We start from the raw sequence: 17,435 nt of genomic DNA on the forward strand, positions 1-17,435 counted from the left end.
CCTCTCCTGATTCGTTGCCGGGAACCTCCGGGTCCGGGGTCAGGGGGAAGCAGCTCGGGGCTGATGCTCGCGGGGGGCTCAGGGGGGGCCCAGAGTACGAAAAACCGCCCGGTTAAGCCCGATGTCGCCCTCGCCCCCGCACTAACCTCAAGTCGCTGCCGCCGCTTTCGCTGCTGCCGCCGCTGTCAGCTCAAATTCCTGAAGCATGTTGAAGATAACTTCTTGGTGCAGGTACTAAGGGAGCCGACTAGGAAAGGTGCCCGCCTAGATTTGTTGTTTGTAAACAGAGAGGGACTTGTGGGTGAAGTGGTGATTGGTGGCTGTCTTGGTCACAGTGACCACGAAGTAGTTGAGTTTCAAATTGCTGGCGATAGGAGAAAAATTGCCAGCAAAACTTTGACCCTGGATATGGGGAGAGCAGACTTCAGACTGCTGAAGGAGCTAGTTAGTAAGGTCCCCCTGGGAATCTGCTTTTGAAGCTATTGGGGTCCATGAATGCTGGTCACTTTTTAAGAGCCATCTCTTAAGAGCACGGGAGCAGGTGATTCCAAAGTGTCGGAAGTCAAGCAAGCAGGGCAGAAGGCCGGCTTGGCTGAGCAGGGATCTTCTAGAACTTAGGCGGAAAAGGAAAGTGTACGGCCATTGGAAGCAAGGACAGGCAACACAGGAGGACTACAGAGATGCTGTTCGCCACTGTGGGGAGAAAGGCTCGATTAGAGTTCAAGCTGGCCAGCACTGTGAAGGAAAACAAAAAGGACTTTTTAAAATATGTTAATAGCAAAAGGAGAATCAGAGATAATATTGGTCCATTGCTTGACGGGGTCAGTCACCTCACAAATAGGGCCGTAGACAAAGCAGAGATGTTTAATGCCTTCTTCGCCTCTGTCTTCAAAACCAATGATGAGCCCTGGGACCCCTGGAGCCCTGTATTGGAAGACCATGACTGGGGGGATGATAAACTCCCAGCTGACTCTGAAGTTGTTTGAGACTTGCTGCTCCAGCTGGATGCACATAAATAAGCCTATGGGGCCCGATGGGATTCATTCCAGGATACTGAAAGAGCTGGCTGATGTTATCGCGGGACCTCTCTCCATTATTTTTCAATGGTCTTGGGAGTCTGGAGAGGTCCCAGTTGACTGGAAGCTGGCAAATGTTGTCCCAGTTTTCAAGAAGGGTAAGAAGGAAGACCCTGGTAATTACAGGCCTGACAGTCTCGCTTCAGTGCCTGGTAAAATTATGGAGAAGGTTATTCTGGGAGTTGCTGAAAAACACTTGAGAGACAATGCAGTCATTGGTCATAGCCAGCACGGGTGCACGAGGGGAAAGTCCTGCTTAACTAACTTGATTTCCTTTTACAACAAGGTCACCCATCTAGTTGACCAAGGGAAGCCAGTAGATGTGGGTTTTTTTAGATTTCAGCAAAGCTTTTGATACTGTCTCTCACAGTATCCTTCTGGACAAAACGTCCAGCATACAGCTAGGCAAGTCCATAATACGTTGGGTGAACAATTGGCTGACGGGCCAGGCTCAAAGAGTTATAGTAAATGGGGTTACATCAGGCTGGTGGCCAGTCACCAGTGGGGTTCCCCAGGGCTCAATTTTAGGGCCAGTGCTCTTTAATGTTTTTATAAATGATCTGGACACAGGAATCGAATGTACATTAAGTAAGTTTGTCAATGATACTAACCTAGGAGGAGCTGTGGACTCCCTCGAGGTTAGAGAGGCCTTACAGAGAGATCTGGATAGACTAGAGAGCTGGGCAATCACCAGCCATGTGACATTTAACAAGAGCAAGTGCCGGATTCTGCACCTGGGATGGGGCAATCCTGGTTATACATACAGATTGGGGGACGAGAGGCTGGAGAGCAGCCCCGCAGAAAGAGATCTGGGGGTTTGGGTTGATGGCAAGTTGAATATGAGTTAACGGTGTGCCCTGGCAGCCAAAAGGCCCAACTGTGTCCTGGGGTGCATCAAGCACAGCATGTATTCTAGATCATTGACATCAAGTTCACTATAAAAGGGAAAGCTTGCTAAAGAGGCGCTCTCTCTCTCTCTCTCTCTCTCTCCCCCCCCCCCTTCTGTTCCTCTCTCTCTCTCTCTCTCCCCCCCTCCCCCCTTCTGTTCCTCATTCTCATTGATTGCTGTTTCTGGAGCAACTTGCCAGTGCTCTGTAGATAAGTATAATTTTGTGTGTTTTGTGTTGTCATTGATATTGGTTTATTTTATTAAATCTGTTTAACTTCAAACCCATGAGTCTCCCTCCTTTTCCCAATTTCCTTCCTCGGTTGGGGAAGGGACATTGGGTGAGAGAAAAACTGTTTATTGTTTAGCCCTGGGTGTGGGCTAAACAAAGTCAGTTAGTATCCCATGTGTGTGTATGTGCCTCCCCGGAATACACGCTCAGCCTCGTTACTGGCCAAACCTGCAAATGTGGACGGCAGCAGGCGCATCTTACAGTGGGTCTTAGAGTGCACCCAGCTGTACTTCAGTGGCTGGGAACAAGGAATTCACAAGTCCCTGAGTCCTCTAAGTCTGACAGCTCCCATAACATCCTTAACAGCGAGGATATGTACTGAGAAACAAATGGTTCATATAACTTAGAAATCTTCAGTTTAAGAAATGTTCTGGGTGTAAAAAATTTATATTGATTGTATATTTAGAATGTGAGAATTTTGTGTTTCTACAGGAATTAACAGCAATATTAAGTGTAGATGTTACATGTAGTCTCTTTACATTTCCACATCTTAGTGCATCTCAGTCCTGGAAAGCATGATCTGATTCTTCGTAATGAAGAAAATAAACAAATTTATAGATGGGGTGACTGCCTACATAACTAATTGTATTCATTCCCACTCATTTATAGATGGGGTGACTGCCTACATAACTAATTGTATTCATTCCCACTCATTTATAGATGGGGTGACTGCCTACATAACTAATTGTATTCATTCCCACTCATTTATAGATGGGGTGACTGCCTACATAACTAACTGTATTCATTCCCACTAAAACATATGGACAGAAACATTTCCTAAAAAAAAATAAAAAGGAACAAAGATGTTTGTTTTATTGATTAACCACTTGAATTCTAGGTAGGGATTGGAATTATGCTTCCATTTCAAGGTATCTTTTAATAGCTGTCACTTGTCTTGTACCTCTCTCTGAGGATGATTCTATGGAATTCAGACAAGCTCTTACGTTACCTGTTTAGAGCAGAGCACCTTGGGTCTCTCTACAAGAGGCACTATTGTCACTATAGTAAAAAGGGTTTTTGTGAAAGTCATTACACAAGGCTGTGTTTATTGAGATAAATTATCCCTTTATTAGGAAGGCACCAATACAACATTCTTCAAAATTACTGGAATTTTATTTGCCTCAGGCTTATGACTTGCAACCAAAGACATTGTGCAAAGAAAGCAAAGATTAAGTACACTTTAGGGAAAAGGTGAGAATTCACACTGGTAACATAGAAGATCAGTTTGATGAAAGAAGCCATTCATTACACTATATAGATTGCAATATTCTAAAACATTTTTCAACCCATTGTTTTTAATCAAGAAGAGAAAAAATTGGCAAAGTTTTCAGTACACATAAATTTGCTACAATTCAAAAAAACATTTTCCTGAAGATCATCAAGCATAAAGTGAAAAAATGTATACAGGACAAGGTGAGGTAAAGGCTAACTAGTGTACATTTATAAGCTATTCAACAAAGTTGCATATATGCACCACAGTGTAAAAAAGCAATAGACCAGAGAACTGCCTGATGAAAAATAAAATAACCAGTGACTTTTTATGGCTTCTTCTGGTTATCAATGCTACAAAAGACATTTTTTTGTCTTTCTTATGACAATGAAAACATCAAATGATAAAACCAGGCATGATGAAACCATTACCAAGGAAACCCAACCCAGAGAAATATGCTATCAATGCACATTTTTTCATCAAAAGCTTTTTTGTTGTTTTGGAGATTTTTAAAAAAAAAAAATCTTTGAGGTGCATTCAGTCACAGTATGCTACTTTTTTCCTTTTTTACACTATGATATCATATGTTTGTCAGGCACCATCCTAGAGCTAGTTTATAAGGATGAGAATACAACCCAATGTCTGACAAAATGAGTTCAGTGGTTGTAAAATGAGAGAGGGGAAGGGGATGTGGTCAGTTCTGCTAAGGAAATAAACTCTGTGAATTACTCATCATCACTTCCGCTTGCTTCTGACTGAAAAAAGAAAAATTACAATTAAATTGACAAATCAAGATAGCCATAAGAAAAGTAATATGTTATTTACTATTTTCCTTTCATGACATTTCATTCCAGTTAAATTGCTGTGGGCCTCTTTAGAGAAGAAAAGGCACAGAGTCAGGAAACACTATCTCCTTTCTGTCTACCCAGGTATTTTAAAAATGTCTGGAAAGATCTGTCTTCATTTGTTGCATTAATAGAAACACCTACGAGAAATTAAAACCAAGTGTTTCTAGGGTGGGAATGAAAGCAAACAAACCATGAGTTTTAAAGTTTTGACGAAAGAAAGAACATCTTCAAAAAATAAGTGCCAAAAGTGTCAGACTTCTTTGTCTTCCAGCACCAAGATCAGATCCTACAAGCAAACCGTAACACATTTTGAACCTGCTCCCCCATCCTCCCAAGATGATGACACAGATTAAAAACAATGCTTAATGTTTCTAAGCATGAAGAGGTGAAAATTCTGAGTGCAAACAGGACAGGGTATAGATTAAATCACTGCGATCATTTCCAAAATCTCAGTGAACAAAACTTACGTTTTCATCTTGATCCTCATCACTGTCATTGTCACTCACAACAGGTTTGGCTTTTACTTGGCTTTGCCTCTTCTTGCCTTTGCCTTTGTCCTGGCTTCTTTCATCCTTCTTGTTCAGCTTGATTTTGACTTTCATTGATTTTGCTGTAAAAAGTGGAATGTGAATGTAACATCTGCCTTTATTGTATACCATTTTCCTACTAAAAAACTTTAAAATAACTTTTAAACAGTCTGTCTTCATGTAAATTCTCCCCCTGTAGCCTGAAAAAAAAATCCTTTTTCGGTTCTTTGGATCATGGAATTAAGTAGAGATATTTGTTTTTATTTGTGTTCTTGATAGTTGCAGTGCTAATTTGCATTAAACTATCAAGAAAATCTGAGAGTTGATTAGGTGCACCCTTCTTTCACTTTTAGAATTCATGGCACTTACAGATGATAATATTTAGTGTTGCAACTACACTCAGAGAACCTTGTACAAGAAGATGCATGTTAAGAAATAAAGTATTTTTTGTTGCCTGCACATAGAAAAATGTCTATCTTCAGTAGGAACAGACAATTTTGGTTGTTTTTTCTTTTTTTTTTTAATTGCACAAACTCCATGTGGAGGTGACTGGAAATTTTTGAGTTCACAGCTTATTGAAGAGAACACAAGTGCCCAGTTCCAGGGTATCTGCTCATTTCCAGATGAACCAATGAAGTTGCATGCTCTGCACAGCTGCTTGTAATACTTGTAGAGTAGCTCAAGGCAAAAGTACTCTAGTTTCCCTATTCAGACATAAAGTGCAGTTCTAGGTAGTTAGAAAGTATAAGGTAGAAGCACTTGGGTGGCAGAAAGCAGATTGAAGGGATCCCTCCTTTTCCACAATATCATGTTTCCAATTTTGCAGGGACTTCAAGTTCAGAGGTTATATGAGAAGGTACCTATTGAGGAAACTTTAATTGGTCAGGGGAGCTGAAAGATAATATCTGGCTCTTTCTATAGTATTTTTTTGACATTAGTGTTTGTGAACCTACTGGCAATTCTGTGGAATAGCAGAGATGCAGCAAATTAAAATTCAAACTGGAAATAAAAGACATAAATTTTTACCAATGGAGAATAAATAATAAATAAATTATATCAAAATAATTTAATAAGAGATGAGAGTATCACTTCTTAAAAGATTCTCCAACTTAACCTGCAGCATGCCCTAGATCCCAGATGAATTTTTGGCCTAGCCTGGGCCCATCTCACAGAAGATTAGCTGGGCCTCTTGCTTGCCAAACAATCTGAATTCCATTTTCCCTTTGTCTCACTGAAGTAACATTTTCTGGTTCTTAATCATATATGTTGCATAATATCAGAAAGGTTGCTCACCTATGGATTAAGGAAGTCACTAGTTCTAGGCACTTATATTTGCAAGCGACGTGATAAGGAAAAGAAGGGTCCATATATACTCATGGTCAGTCAGATAAGGATAAGTCAGATGTGTTTCCATCTGAGCAGTGCTTAAAAGTACCTACTGTGAATACTTCAAGTCTTCAGCACAATTCTAAGAAATATAGCCAGAATAGAGTAGCCAAGAGACTTAAGATGAGTGGAAGCAGCCAAAACAGCAAACTGTAAGAAACTACTTCCAACCAGTGGAAAATGAAAGTCTATAACCAGTCTCAGTACACAAATGGAAAAATCAATTATTTCTTCTTCCCTAAATGTATTTCCTTCTCAGCATTCAACAGGCAACTTACATTCTGACTCTGACTCCTCTTCATCATAATCATCATCATCATTGCTGTCATCCTCATTCTCTTCTTTGGCAATCTTCTGTCGTGCACTTTTGAACACAGACTGAAGAACAATGGAATCCTCATAGATCTACAGTACAAAAGCAAACCTATGTCAGAACTGCAAGCCAAGCATCATCAAAAATTCACCTTTTTTCCTATACAAACTCACAGAATGAAACAATTCTTGTTTCATTAATTTTACAAAAAAATGCCAATATTGAATTTTCTAAATTAAGAATCCGGCCAACAGTGAGCAACAGTGAGCCACAAAAATATGACTTAAAATGTATCACATTTAAAACATCCAATTAGAAAAAGAGTCCATCCTGGAATGCAATTGTTTCTCTTTCATTATTATTTTATTACCACTAGAACTATGATAGATTCTAATTAGATCATAACAGCCTTGAAAAATTGTTGTTCCAAAATCCAAAGTGGTAAAAAAAAAAAAATTTATCCCAAGCAGCTTTGGGATTCCTTTAAGACTCATTCCTTTAAAATCCAAAAAGACTGAAAATCAAAGCTTATCCAAAATTATTATTAATAATATTATTATTAATATTTTCAAGCCTGCTAAGTGGTTTTGGTGCTATCAGCTTTTATATTAACCTCATTGGAAAAACATCTATGAATGAGAGGACTACATGTGGCTTGTAATGTATTTGCCAGATTAAAAGAAATAAAAATTAAAAATAATAATGAGACACTATAATAATTTTCACAAAATGAGCTTGCACATACTGCTCTGTGAAACTTTGGAAGCAATGCATTGGTTAAATTGAACACACCATATAAGTTCTGTCTCTCCCTGAAAGCACCTTTTAAGCATCCAGCCCAGATGGCAATGCTTTGCTCGAAAAAAAACAGAGGAGCATGCATCATACCAATAAAACAAATATGAAGTATCTCACATAAATATTACTTTATTGTATACTTAAATATCTCTGTCCAAATTAAACTTATGGGTTTGTGTCTTTTAATTTAAGTAGTGCGCACATAAATATTTTATTTTAATGATATAAGTATGTGTCAGAGCCAAAGTGGATCCAAACTATTACACAGAATAAAAGAAAACCTAAAAAATTTGAGAACTACTGCAGGAATCACAGAATCACAGAATCAACCAGGTTGGAAGAGACCTCTGGGATCATCGAGTCCAACCGTTGCCCTGACACCACCATGTCAACTAGACCATGGCACTAAGTGCCATGTCCAGTCTTTTCTTAAACACATTCAGAGATGGGGACTCCACCACCTCCCTGGGCAGCCCCTTCCAATGTCTAATAACCCTTTCTGAAAAGAAATTCTTCCTAATGTCCAACCTGAACCTCCCCTGGAGAAGCTTGAGGCTATGTCCTCTTGTCCTATCGCTAGTTGCCTGGGAGAAGAGGTAGACTCCCACTCCACTACAACCTCCCTTCAGGCAGTTGTAGACTGCAATAAGGTCACCTCTGAGCCTCCTCTTCTCCAGGCTAAACAACCCCAGCTCCCTCAGCCGTTCCTCGTAGGTCAGACCCTCCAGACCCTTCACCAGCTTGGTCGCCCTCCTCTGGACTCGCTCCAACACCTCAACATCTTTCTTGAAGTGCAGGGCCCACAACTGGACACAGGATTCAAGGTGCGGCCTCACCAGTGCCCAGTACAGAGGGACCATCACTTCCCTAGACCGGCTGGCTACACTATTCCTAAGAGAGGCCAGGATGCCATTGGCCTTCTTGGCCACCTGGGCACACTGCTGGCTCATGTTTAGCCGCCTGTCCATCAGCACCCCCAGGTCTCTTTCCACCAGGCCGCTTTCTAACCACTCTTCCCCCACCCTGTAGCGCTGCATGGGGTTGTTGTGGCCCAAGTGTAAGACCCGGCACTTGTTCTTGTTGAACCTCATGCCGTTGATCTCGGCCCATCTATCTAACCTGTCCAGATCCCTCTGTAGGGCCTCCCTACCCTCCAGCAGATCGACACTCCCACCCAGCTTGGTATCATCTGCAAATTTACTGAGGGTGCACTCAATCCCTACGTCTAGATCATCTCTAAAGATATTGAACAGCACCAGCCCCAGAACTGAGCCCTGGGGAACACCGCTAGTGACCGGCCGCCAGCTGGACTTTGCCCCATTCACCACCACTCTCTGGGCTCGGCCATCCAGCCAGTTTTTAACCCATTGAAGAGTCCACCCATCCAAGCCCCGGGCAGCTAGTTTGTCCAGGAGGATGCTGTGGGAGACAGTGTCGAATGCCTTACTGAAGTCTAGATAGACTACATCCACAGCCCTGCCCTCATCTACTAAGCGGGTCACTTGGTCATAGAAGGAGACCAGGTTGGTCAAGCAGGACCTGCCTTTCCTGAATCCATGTTGGCTGGCCCCGATGCCCCGATTGTCCTGCATGTGCCGTGTAATGGCACTCAGGATGATCTGTTCCATCACCTTGCCTGGCACCGAGGTCAGGCTGACAGGCCTATAGTTCCCTGGATCATCCTTCCGACCCTTCTTGTAGATGGGCGTTACATTTGCTAATTTCCAGTCAGCTGGAACTTCTCCAGTTAACCAGGACTGCCAGTAGATAATCGAGAGTGGTTTGGCAAGTTCATTTGCCATTTCCTTCATTACTCTGGGGTGAATCCCATCCGGGCCCATAGCCTTGTGGGTGTCCAACTGGCACAGCAGGTCACTAACCGTCTCCTCCTGGATTACGGGGGGTTCACACAGCCCCCCGTCCCTAACTTCAGGCTCTGGGGGCCGAGTCTCCTGAGGACAACTGGTCTTGACATTAAAGACCGAGGCAAAGAAGGCATTGAGCACCTCTGCCTTTTCCTCATCCCCTGACATTACACTACCCTCCTCATTCAGCAAGTGGTGGAGGCTCTCCTTGACCCTCCTTTTGCTGTTGATGTATTTGTAGAAACTCTTTTTTGTTATCTTTGACTGTAGCAGCCAAATCAAGCTCTAATTGAGCTTTGGCCCTTCTAATCTTCTCCCTACACGACCTGGCAACATCCCTATAGACCTCCCAAGTTACCTGACCCTTCTTCCAGAGCAAATAGGCTCTCTTTTTTTCCTTAAGTTCTAGCCTAAGTTCTCTGTTTAACCAGGCCGGTCTTTTTCCCCGACGGCTTGTCTTCCTACACACCGGGACAGCCTGCTCCTGAATATTTAGCAATTCCCTTTTGAAGCATGTCCAGCCTTTCTGGACTCCTTTGCCCTTCAGGACTGACTCCCAAGGGACTCGGTCCACCAACCTCTTAAACAGGCTAAAGTCTGCCCTGCGGAAATCTAAGGCAGAAGTTCTGCTCTTGCCCCTCCTTACTTCCCCCACTATCGAAAACTCTAACATTTCGTGGTCGCTATTCCCAAGACGGCCACTGACCCTCACATCTCCCACTAGTCCTTCTCTGTTCACAAACAACAGGTCAAGCAGGGCCCCTCCTCTAGTGGGCTCATTTACCACTTGCATGAGAAAGTTGTCCTCCACACATTCGAGGAACCTCCTAGATTGCTTCCTCTCTGCCATGTTGTATTTCCAGCAGACATCCGGCAAGTTGAAGTCGCCCACGAGTACAAGGGCCGGCGACCGGGCGGCTTCTGACAGCCGCTTGTAAAACGCCTCGTCCGCTGTTGCCGCTTGTCTGCGGCAAGCTCCGTTCGGTTGCTGGCTGGCCTGAGGCTATCCGCACCCCAGGGCCATTGAGCACTGACACCAATGTGAGGATGCAACAGTCCGCCTGCTCATCCTGGTTGGGTGGTCTATAACAGACTCCCACCGTAATGTCAGCCCTGCCGACCTTCCCCCTGATCTTTACCCATAGACATTCAACCTTGTCATCCTCACCATCTTCCTCAATTTCGACACAGTCCAAGCACTCCCTAACATACAACACTACCCCACCGCCTCTCCTGCTTCGCCTGTCCCTCTTAAAGAGCTTATAGCCATCCATAGCCATCCACCTTGGAATGTCCCAAGGTTTAATGAAAATAAAAATTAATTGTACAGGGGGTGTCTCAGACAGAAATTAAAAAAAAAATCATAGGTACAAGATATTTAGATTTCATGCATTAAAAAGTAATACTAAATTTGGTAGATAACATTAGCATGTTGGAATGGAAAATATTTCTGCATCATTCTGTGATATGAATCTGATTATTTCCAAAGAACAGAAATATCTATTGAACATTTCTACCGTTTCAGTATCATTACTGATAATCTTACCAAGAGAATACCAATCAAAGTTTTCTGACAAGAATAATTATCTATATTGATTTCTCATGTGACCATTGATTTTTCCTTGCATATTTTTACCTACCTGATCAACTTCCAAACAATTTCAAACTTCTCAGTCATGTTTTTTGATATCAGCTTCCCTTCTTATTTTTTTCCATTTACTTTAATTAGCAGTAAAATAGCTAAACATCTGTATCACTAAGCAAAATCATCACTTGTGAACAATTAGTAAAATTTTCTCCCACACTTCCAATCATTAATATTTTTTTCTTGAATAATTGAGCTCATTTTGATTTTTTCATTTAATTGAATGTTAAAATATCAAAAAATGTCTGTACAACAGACAACATTTTATTCTGCTTGTACACAACAAAAATAATCAAGTAATGATCATTTGTACTAAACAACCCCTCATTTTTAATTGAATGTTCAATTTCTTTGTTATTTGTCAGATAACATGATATAAAATTCCTCTGTATAGCTGTCACGGTTTAAAGCTGGGCTGGCTATTAAACCTGCGGCAGATGCTCTCTGTTATCCCCCCCCCTCCCCCCAAAGGGAAAGGGAAAAAGGAGAGAGACTTCCGGGTTGGAAAGTTAAAACAGTTTTAATAAACTATAATAATGAAAAAGAGTATAATAACAATAATAGAAATAATCAAATATATACAAATATATATATACAAAACCAAGATTGAGCTCCCCTGAAGTCAGCCACGTCACCACCGGCACTGCAGGGCAGGCTCCGGGAAGGCCCAGGCTGGGCCTAGCGACGGTCGAGAGCTGGATTCAGGGATGCACAGATCAGGATCGGGGGCAGCAGGAAAACAGACGGAGTCCTCCTTGGACACTGGCCATAGCAGAAAGAGAGCGAGACCCTCGTGATCCCCCCGCTTTATACTGAGAATGACGTGTATGGGATGGAATACCTTCGTTGGCCAATTTTGGGTCACCTGCCCTGTCCGCTCCCCCCTGCAGCTGCGACCCCCCCTTTGGCTCTTCACTTGTAAGCAGTGAGGAATTCAGCAGTGACCTTGGTTTCTCTAAGACTAAGTACAGCAAGAGCCTTTCTGCATAACATCCCTACCGGTGCCTCAGCGATAACTACAAACTTCGAGCGTTATCAGTCCTGGAAGCAGACACTGTCTGCAGAACATGCAGTTAGTTTCAGAAAGTGCAGTTATTTAGAGGAGACTTAGCTGAAAGTAAAAATCACTGAAAGGAAAATTGGCCTGGTTTGGGCCAAACCAGGACAATAGCAAAGGGTCATCTATAGTGTTTAGACACTTGCAGAATGCATTAATATTGGCAGCATGCGACATTCCGTTTATAACATTTTTACTGAAGTTCTCCATGACATTTTTTTTCCTTGAACATTACAAAAGCAGTCATTGTCTTATCTATTGCAGTTTAATAGTGTGTTGCATCATGCTATTTGGGCCTTATCTGCTAGAATGTGTGTTTAAAATTGTGTCAGAGACTCTGCTACAGGTAGTACTTTATTCTACATATGTTGCCATATAAATAAAAATTTCTACATATGTTGCTATTCTCTATCTTCTTTCCTACTGCCAACTCAACCTTTTGATAAAAATTTAAACATTCCAATCTTCCCACCAGCTTTCAGGACCAAGTAGGCTGAATTTGTTTTCATAATGAACAAATGTAATTCTGTTTGTTTGCCCAGGTTCCTAAGACTGGCATATAGGAAAGCAAAGAGTTTATTCTCTTCATGTCCTGCAGTGCTTGGATGTATTTTGTTCCAATGATCTTAATTTTGTTCAACACTTATTTTTCCCCCTTTTCACATAACCCTTTGTTTAATGTCTTTTTGACTAGCCTAGTGTGTCTGTCCCATTTTGATCTTATCCTTTCATAACTAAATCTCAGAGAATCCAGAGCATATATTTCAACTTTCTTATCTGTCTTCCAGGTTTTTGTACTCTTCTTTTGTACCATTGTTTACCTCTTCTATTGTGAATTCATAGGACTGAGTGCATCCTTGTTTGTAAACTAGGCAAAATCCTGAACTCTATATCTCTCAAAGATGAGACATTTGGGTACATTATTTATTAATGAGGGTACATTATTCCAGTCTCTCAAAATGGATATTGTTCTTTCAACAAGAAAGAAATGTCAATGTCCAGAGAATATGAACTATATGTTATGGAAATTTTCACACGATTAATGTAAAAGTTCTTATGAGTTAGAGAGACAAGGATCAATAGGGGTGAAATAGAATGGTGAATAGAATAATTAATATAAGTCTATCTGAATAAACACAGGTGGATTTCATTCCCCATGAATAATGTTCTCAGAGCCCCTTTGTGTAACCCTGACCCATGACTCGGCAAATCATCAGTCATTAGTTAATGAGTAGCTAACAGGAGTAGACCCAGAAAAATTAAATTACTGATGATTTAATTAAGGGGATGTATGACCAACCCTTTTTTACTCTGAAATAATATAAAACACTTAGAAATAAAAATTAGCATAGATAAGGTTTTAAATATAACTTTAGTTGTTTTTAAGGTTGAATGTTTAGGAGACACTGGCGGTGGGAACCGGACTCTGGTCAACCTGGATCAGGACGGGACGCTGATCACGGCAAGAACATTAAGGACACTGATCACAGCAAGAACGTCGAGGATGGGGTGTCGACTTAGACCTAAGTGGAACCAGATGGGGGAATCGTCTGACTGATGAAGAATAATGGACTTTTGTGGACATCTAACAACTGAAGAAAAGAAGAATTGAAATAGCTAGTAGAATTTTAACAGAAGCTTATGAAATGTTTATGATGTAATTGCTTATTAGTTTCTATATAAACCGATAGTGAATTTGAGTCAGGTACCATTCACTGCGGTGGTGGTCCAACTCTGAGTTGTTTAATAAAACCAGCAAACCCAGAGACCCGGACTCTGCCAATTTTCTTTAACACTATATACACAAAGATTTAGTGTCAGACAAACTTTAAACTTTATCTTCCACTAGTAGAGCTGAAAATTTTACCACTAAACACTTAACAACTGTCCCTAAGCTGGACCATTCTCTCAATTACTTGTATTATGCACTTTGGTGAGTTCAAACCAACATATGGCTCTTCAGGGCACAGCCATTTAGCATAGATTCAAATAATCTGAAAACTGTCCTAAAGTATATCAGAACAAACTGATCTCAGGATTATGGAATCAAAACTAAATTCCCTGAATGTTTGAATTTAGTTGTGACCAAAGGATTCTGGATGCGTCAAAGAATCCGGGCATTTTGCTCCAGGGAGACCTCATAGCAGCCTTCCAGTACCTGAAGGGGCTACAGGAAAAGCGGGAGAGGGGCTTTTTACAAGGTCAGGTAGTGACAGGATGAGGGGGAATGGTTTTAAACTGAAAGAGGGGAGATTTAGATGAGATATTAGGAAGAAATTCTTTAGTGTGAGGGTGGTGAGACACTGGAACAGGTTGCCCAGAGAGGTTGTGGCTGCCCCCTCCCTGGTAGTGTTCAAGGCCAGGTTGGATGAGGCTTTAAGCAACCTGGTCTAGTGGAAGGTGTCCCTGCCTGTGGCAGGGGGGTTGGAACTAGATGATCTTTAAGATCCCTTCCAACCCAAACCATTCTATGATTCTATGATTTTTATTCATTAAAAGTAGTAATAACATTTAAAATAGAGGTTTTATATACAGAATTGTCATAATTAAACAAGCACTGAAAACACTGAGTAGGGAAGACACATTTAACACAAAGTGGTTCAATCAGACCTGTGATCCCTCCAAATTGAATGTCTGAGCATTGTGACACAGCAACATGACATCTTTCTCCAGATCACTGAGGTTCCGATATTTATGGTTACGAATTCTTTCCTGTTGCATTTGTTAAGAAGATGGGGAGAATGATGGATGGCAGCAGTGGGGATAGAAAAAGAAAAATAATGGATAAGACAATATTGCTTTTCAATACATTAAAACCTTCTCTTTAAACATTTAACCTAAGTGGAATGACAAGTACCTGATTAAAACAAACAAAATTTAAAGCCTGTGTGAGAGGAATATGCTGACAAAACGCATCATGGCCAAATGCAGACTAAAAATTGTGCAATCATCGTGTGAATTGGAAGGGCCAAAAGCAACAAATTGCAAGAAATTGTCTTGTTGTGGGTAAGAAAGGAGTTCAATTCCAAGTTTCTTCTCAGTACAGAAACAAAAAGAGGTACAGTGTGAGTGAAGGTAAAAGAGAGCCATGAACTCCTCATGGCCTCTAAGGTGCAAGAAGTTGCCTAATCCTCACCTGTCCAACTGTGGTTGTTCCAAGATGTGATACTAGTTGAAAGATGATTAGATCCCTCCCAACAACATAAAATTTTTGCAAGCACTACACTTATTTAAGTTTTGCTTACAGATTCAGGATTTGGTCCTTTACAAAAAAAAACATTAATGTATCATCTCAAAGTATGATTTATGTCATCCTGGGTTTTGCTTTGACTTAGGTGTTAGTAGTGAAGTAGTGCAATATACATTAAAATTCATAACGTGGGGTATATTGAAATTTAAAATCTAAGGAAAAAACATAGGCAAATTTAATATCTACATGATCATAATTTTAATTAGGACTTAATGTTCATATTTCTATATAGTGAAAAGGAATAAAGAAATGTCCACACCCAAAAATGGTTCTCACCTTTATTTTTTTGAAGTCCATTGGTTTCCTAATTAATTCATAATACTCTGGTAATTCTTTTCTAGATGGGAGTTGAATGAAGACTTCACTTAGCTGCCGTCCTGAACTGTTGAGAAAAACAAGCACACAATACAAAGAATTACTACAACTTTCTCAAAAAATTGTATACAATCAAATTATTAAAAATCTAGCATTTATTTCTTGTAAAGAATTAGTATCAAACTTTGTTCTGAATTATCTTATTGATTTGATATAATTAATCTACAGTTTAATGCACAACTTTCATGTTCTTGTCCTGATACATCACCACCATCATATGTGTAGATCATAAAGGAGAAGGATCAGGATTTTAATCTGAATTCTCTAGTGCTTTGTCTAGGGCAGTTTTATTCTTTTCTTCTTTTTATTTTATTATTCTTAACTATTCTCTTTCTTGTCACCTTAAATTTATCTTCCTCTTGATCTTTTTTATAGCTATTTTTATAGCTCTGGTTCATAGTGAACTATTTGTCCATACTGGGTGCTATTATACCAGATGCTGATTGAAATCAGATCAACTAGGTTTTACAATAAATGCCAGTATTAACTTTCATTAATGAATGTTAGGTTTCCAGGAAGATAATTGTAAGTGTGTTGAAAATTAGTACTGCAGTTTGTGCCTCTTTAATCATCCGGAAAGAATTGTCAGAAGTAAAGTAATGGATTATTTGAATTCCTTGGATACCCTAAGATACACTTTGCCTATGATTTGCAACTGTTTATATTCTCCGAGATTTCCAGATTTTTCCCTTGCCCATCCCTTATTAATAGCTACTTTAATGCTTCTGAATAAAAGTTCTTTTTATCCTCTCATTTGTGCCTTCCCAGGTAATAGCTGACTATGAGTTATTTGGAGAGGAAAGATCTGTTAATGGCCCTTATGAGCTCAGGCATATATATATATATTTATGTACTGCCATTTATCTGACAGTCATAGTAGCATAAAAAAGCAGCTTCTGAGAACTGTAGCCTGTTTACATAGACAGCATTCACCAGTGTTTCTCAACCTGTATTTCAGAGACAGAAATATCACTGCTTAATTCTATCACAACTTACTCCAAAGGGACCCTGTTTTCTCATTTCCACCTTTGAATGGTAATTTGTAGGAGTTGGGCAACACAGAGCCTGCTGCCAGTTCTTGAGTCTCTCACCTGAGCTTCTCTTACAGCTGTCCACAATACAGCATTCTGTTGAAACTGCAGGTATCTTATCAGACACAGTGGAACTAATGCTGAATCAAAGGTTAATTTAGGTAATTCTGTCATGATGAAGGAAGATAAGGTGTATGGGACAGCTGTGTCCTCTATGAATGTCATCATCTATGCCTTCTCAATAGAAATCTCTTAATGTGCAAGTCTCAGGATTTGGGTAGATACTATTTTGCCTATGGACCTAGGAGGTCAATGAACAATTAGGAATAAACAGTTTTCTTTCACATGGAGATGTCTTTCAACTGATCCAAGATTTTTTGATGTTCTTGGTTTAGTTCTGGGACATTTCTTCTTATAGACATTGTATGAGAGAGAAGGACAATAATTCAAATATTCCAAGCACAGCTTCCTATTCAGTGTGGTCCAACCAATATCCTGTGGCATAAATCTTATGTAGAGTATTTTTCCATCCAGTTTACAGCAAACACAATCCTAGCAGTCAAATGCCTGTTAGGTTATGGCAGGTGCACAAATATACTTTTAGCAGCTGCTGCAGGGTGAGAAGAGAAGGCTGGCTATGTATATCCACCAGGGAGGGGAAAGTGTCCTGAGCATAGGTCCAACCCTTATAGCTGTTGAGGCCAGACCACCCTGTTCTGTACCACACATGAGAAAACCAGTCAAACTCCAGAAAGTTTACTAGCAACTCATCAAACAGATCTGATTTACTTGGGAAGCACCTGGATATTGTAATAAGAGAAAATAATAAAATAGACAGATAATCCTAATCCAAATTGTCATTATTCCTCTCCCATC

General features: G+C 40.5%; 1 protein-coding gene across 1 annotated transcript in view; it reads right to left on the reverse strand.

Annotated features, from left to right (window-relative positions):
• Positions 1-4,081: 4,081 nt before the first annotated feature.
• LOC137677120 (probable global transcription activator SNF2L2) overlaps positions 4,082-17,435 on the reverse strand; it is a 53,758-nt gene continuing 40,404 nt past the window's right edge. The window contains exons 3-7 of the mRNA XM_068424304.1: positions 15,430-15,535; positions 14,514-14,615; positions 6,504-6,630; positions 4,780-4,922; positions 4,082-4,219 (exon numbers count right to left, since the gene is read on the reverse strand). Of these exons, the coding sequence (XP_068280405.1) occupies positions 4,190-4,219; positions 4,780-4,922; positions 6,504-6,630; positions 14,514-14,615; positions 15,430-15,535 (508 nt within the window). The 3' untranslated portion in view covers positions 4,082-4,189. The remainder of the gene's footprint in view (positions 4,220-4,779; positions 4,923-6,503; positions 6,631-14,513; positions 14,616-15,429; positions 15,536-17,435) is intronic.

This window comes from Nyctibius grandis (genome assembly GCF_013368605.1).
Source record: "Nyctibius grandis isolate bNycGra1 chromosome W unlocalized genomic scaffold, bNycGra1.pri SUPER_W_unloc_1, whole genome shotgun sequence".
In the NCBI taxonomy this organism is placed as follows: domain Eukaryota; kingdom Metazoa; phylum Chordata; class Aves; order Nyctibiiformes; family Nyctibiidae; genus Nyctibius; species Nyctibius grandis.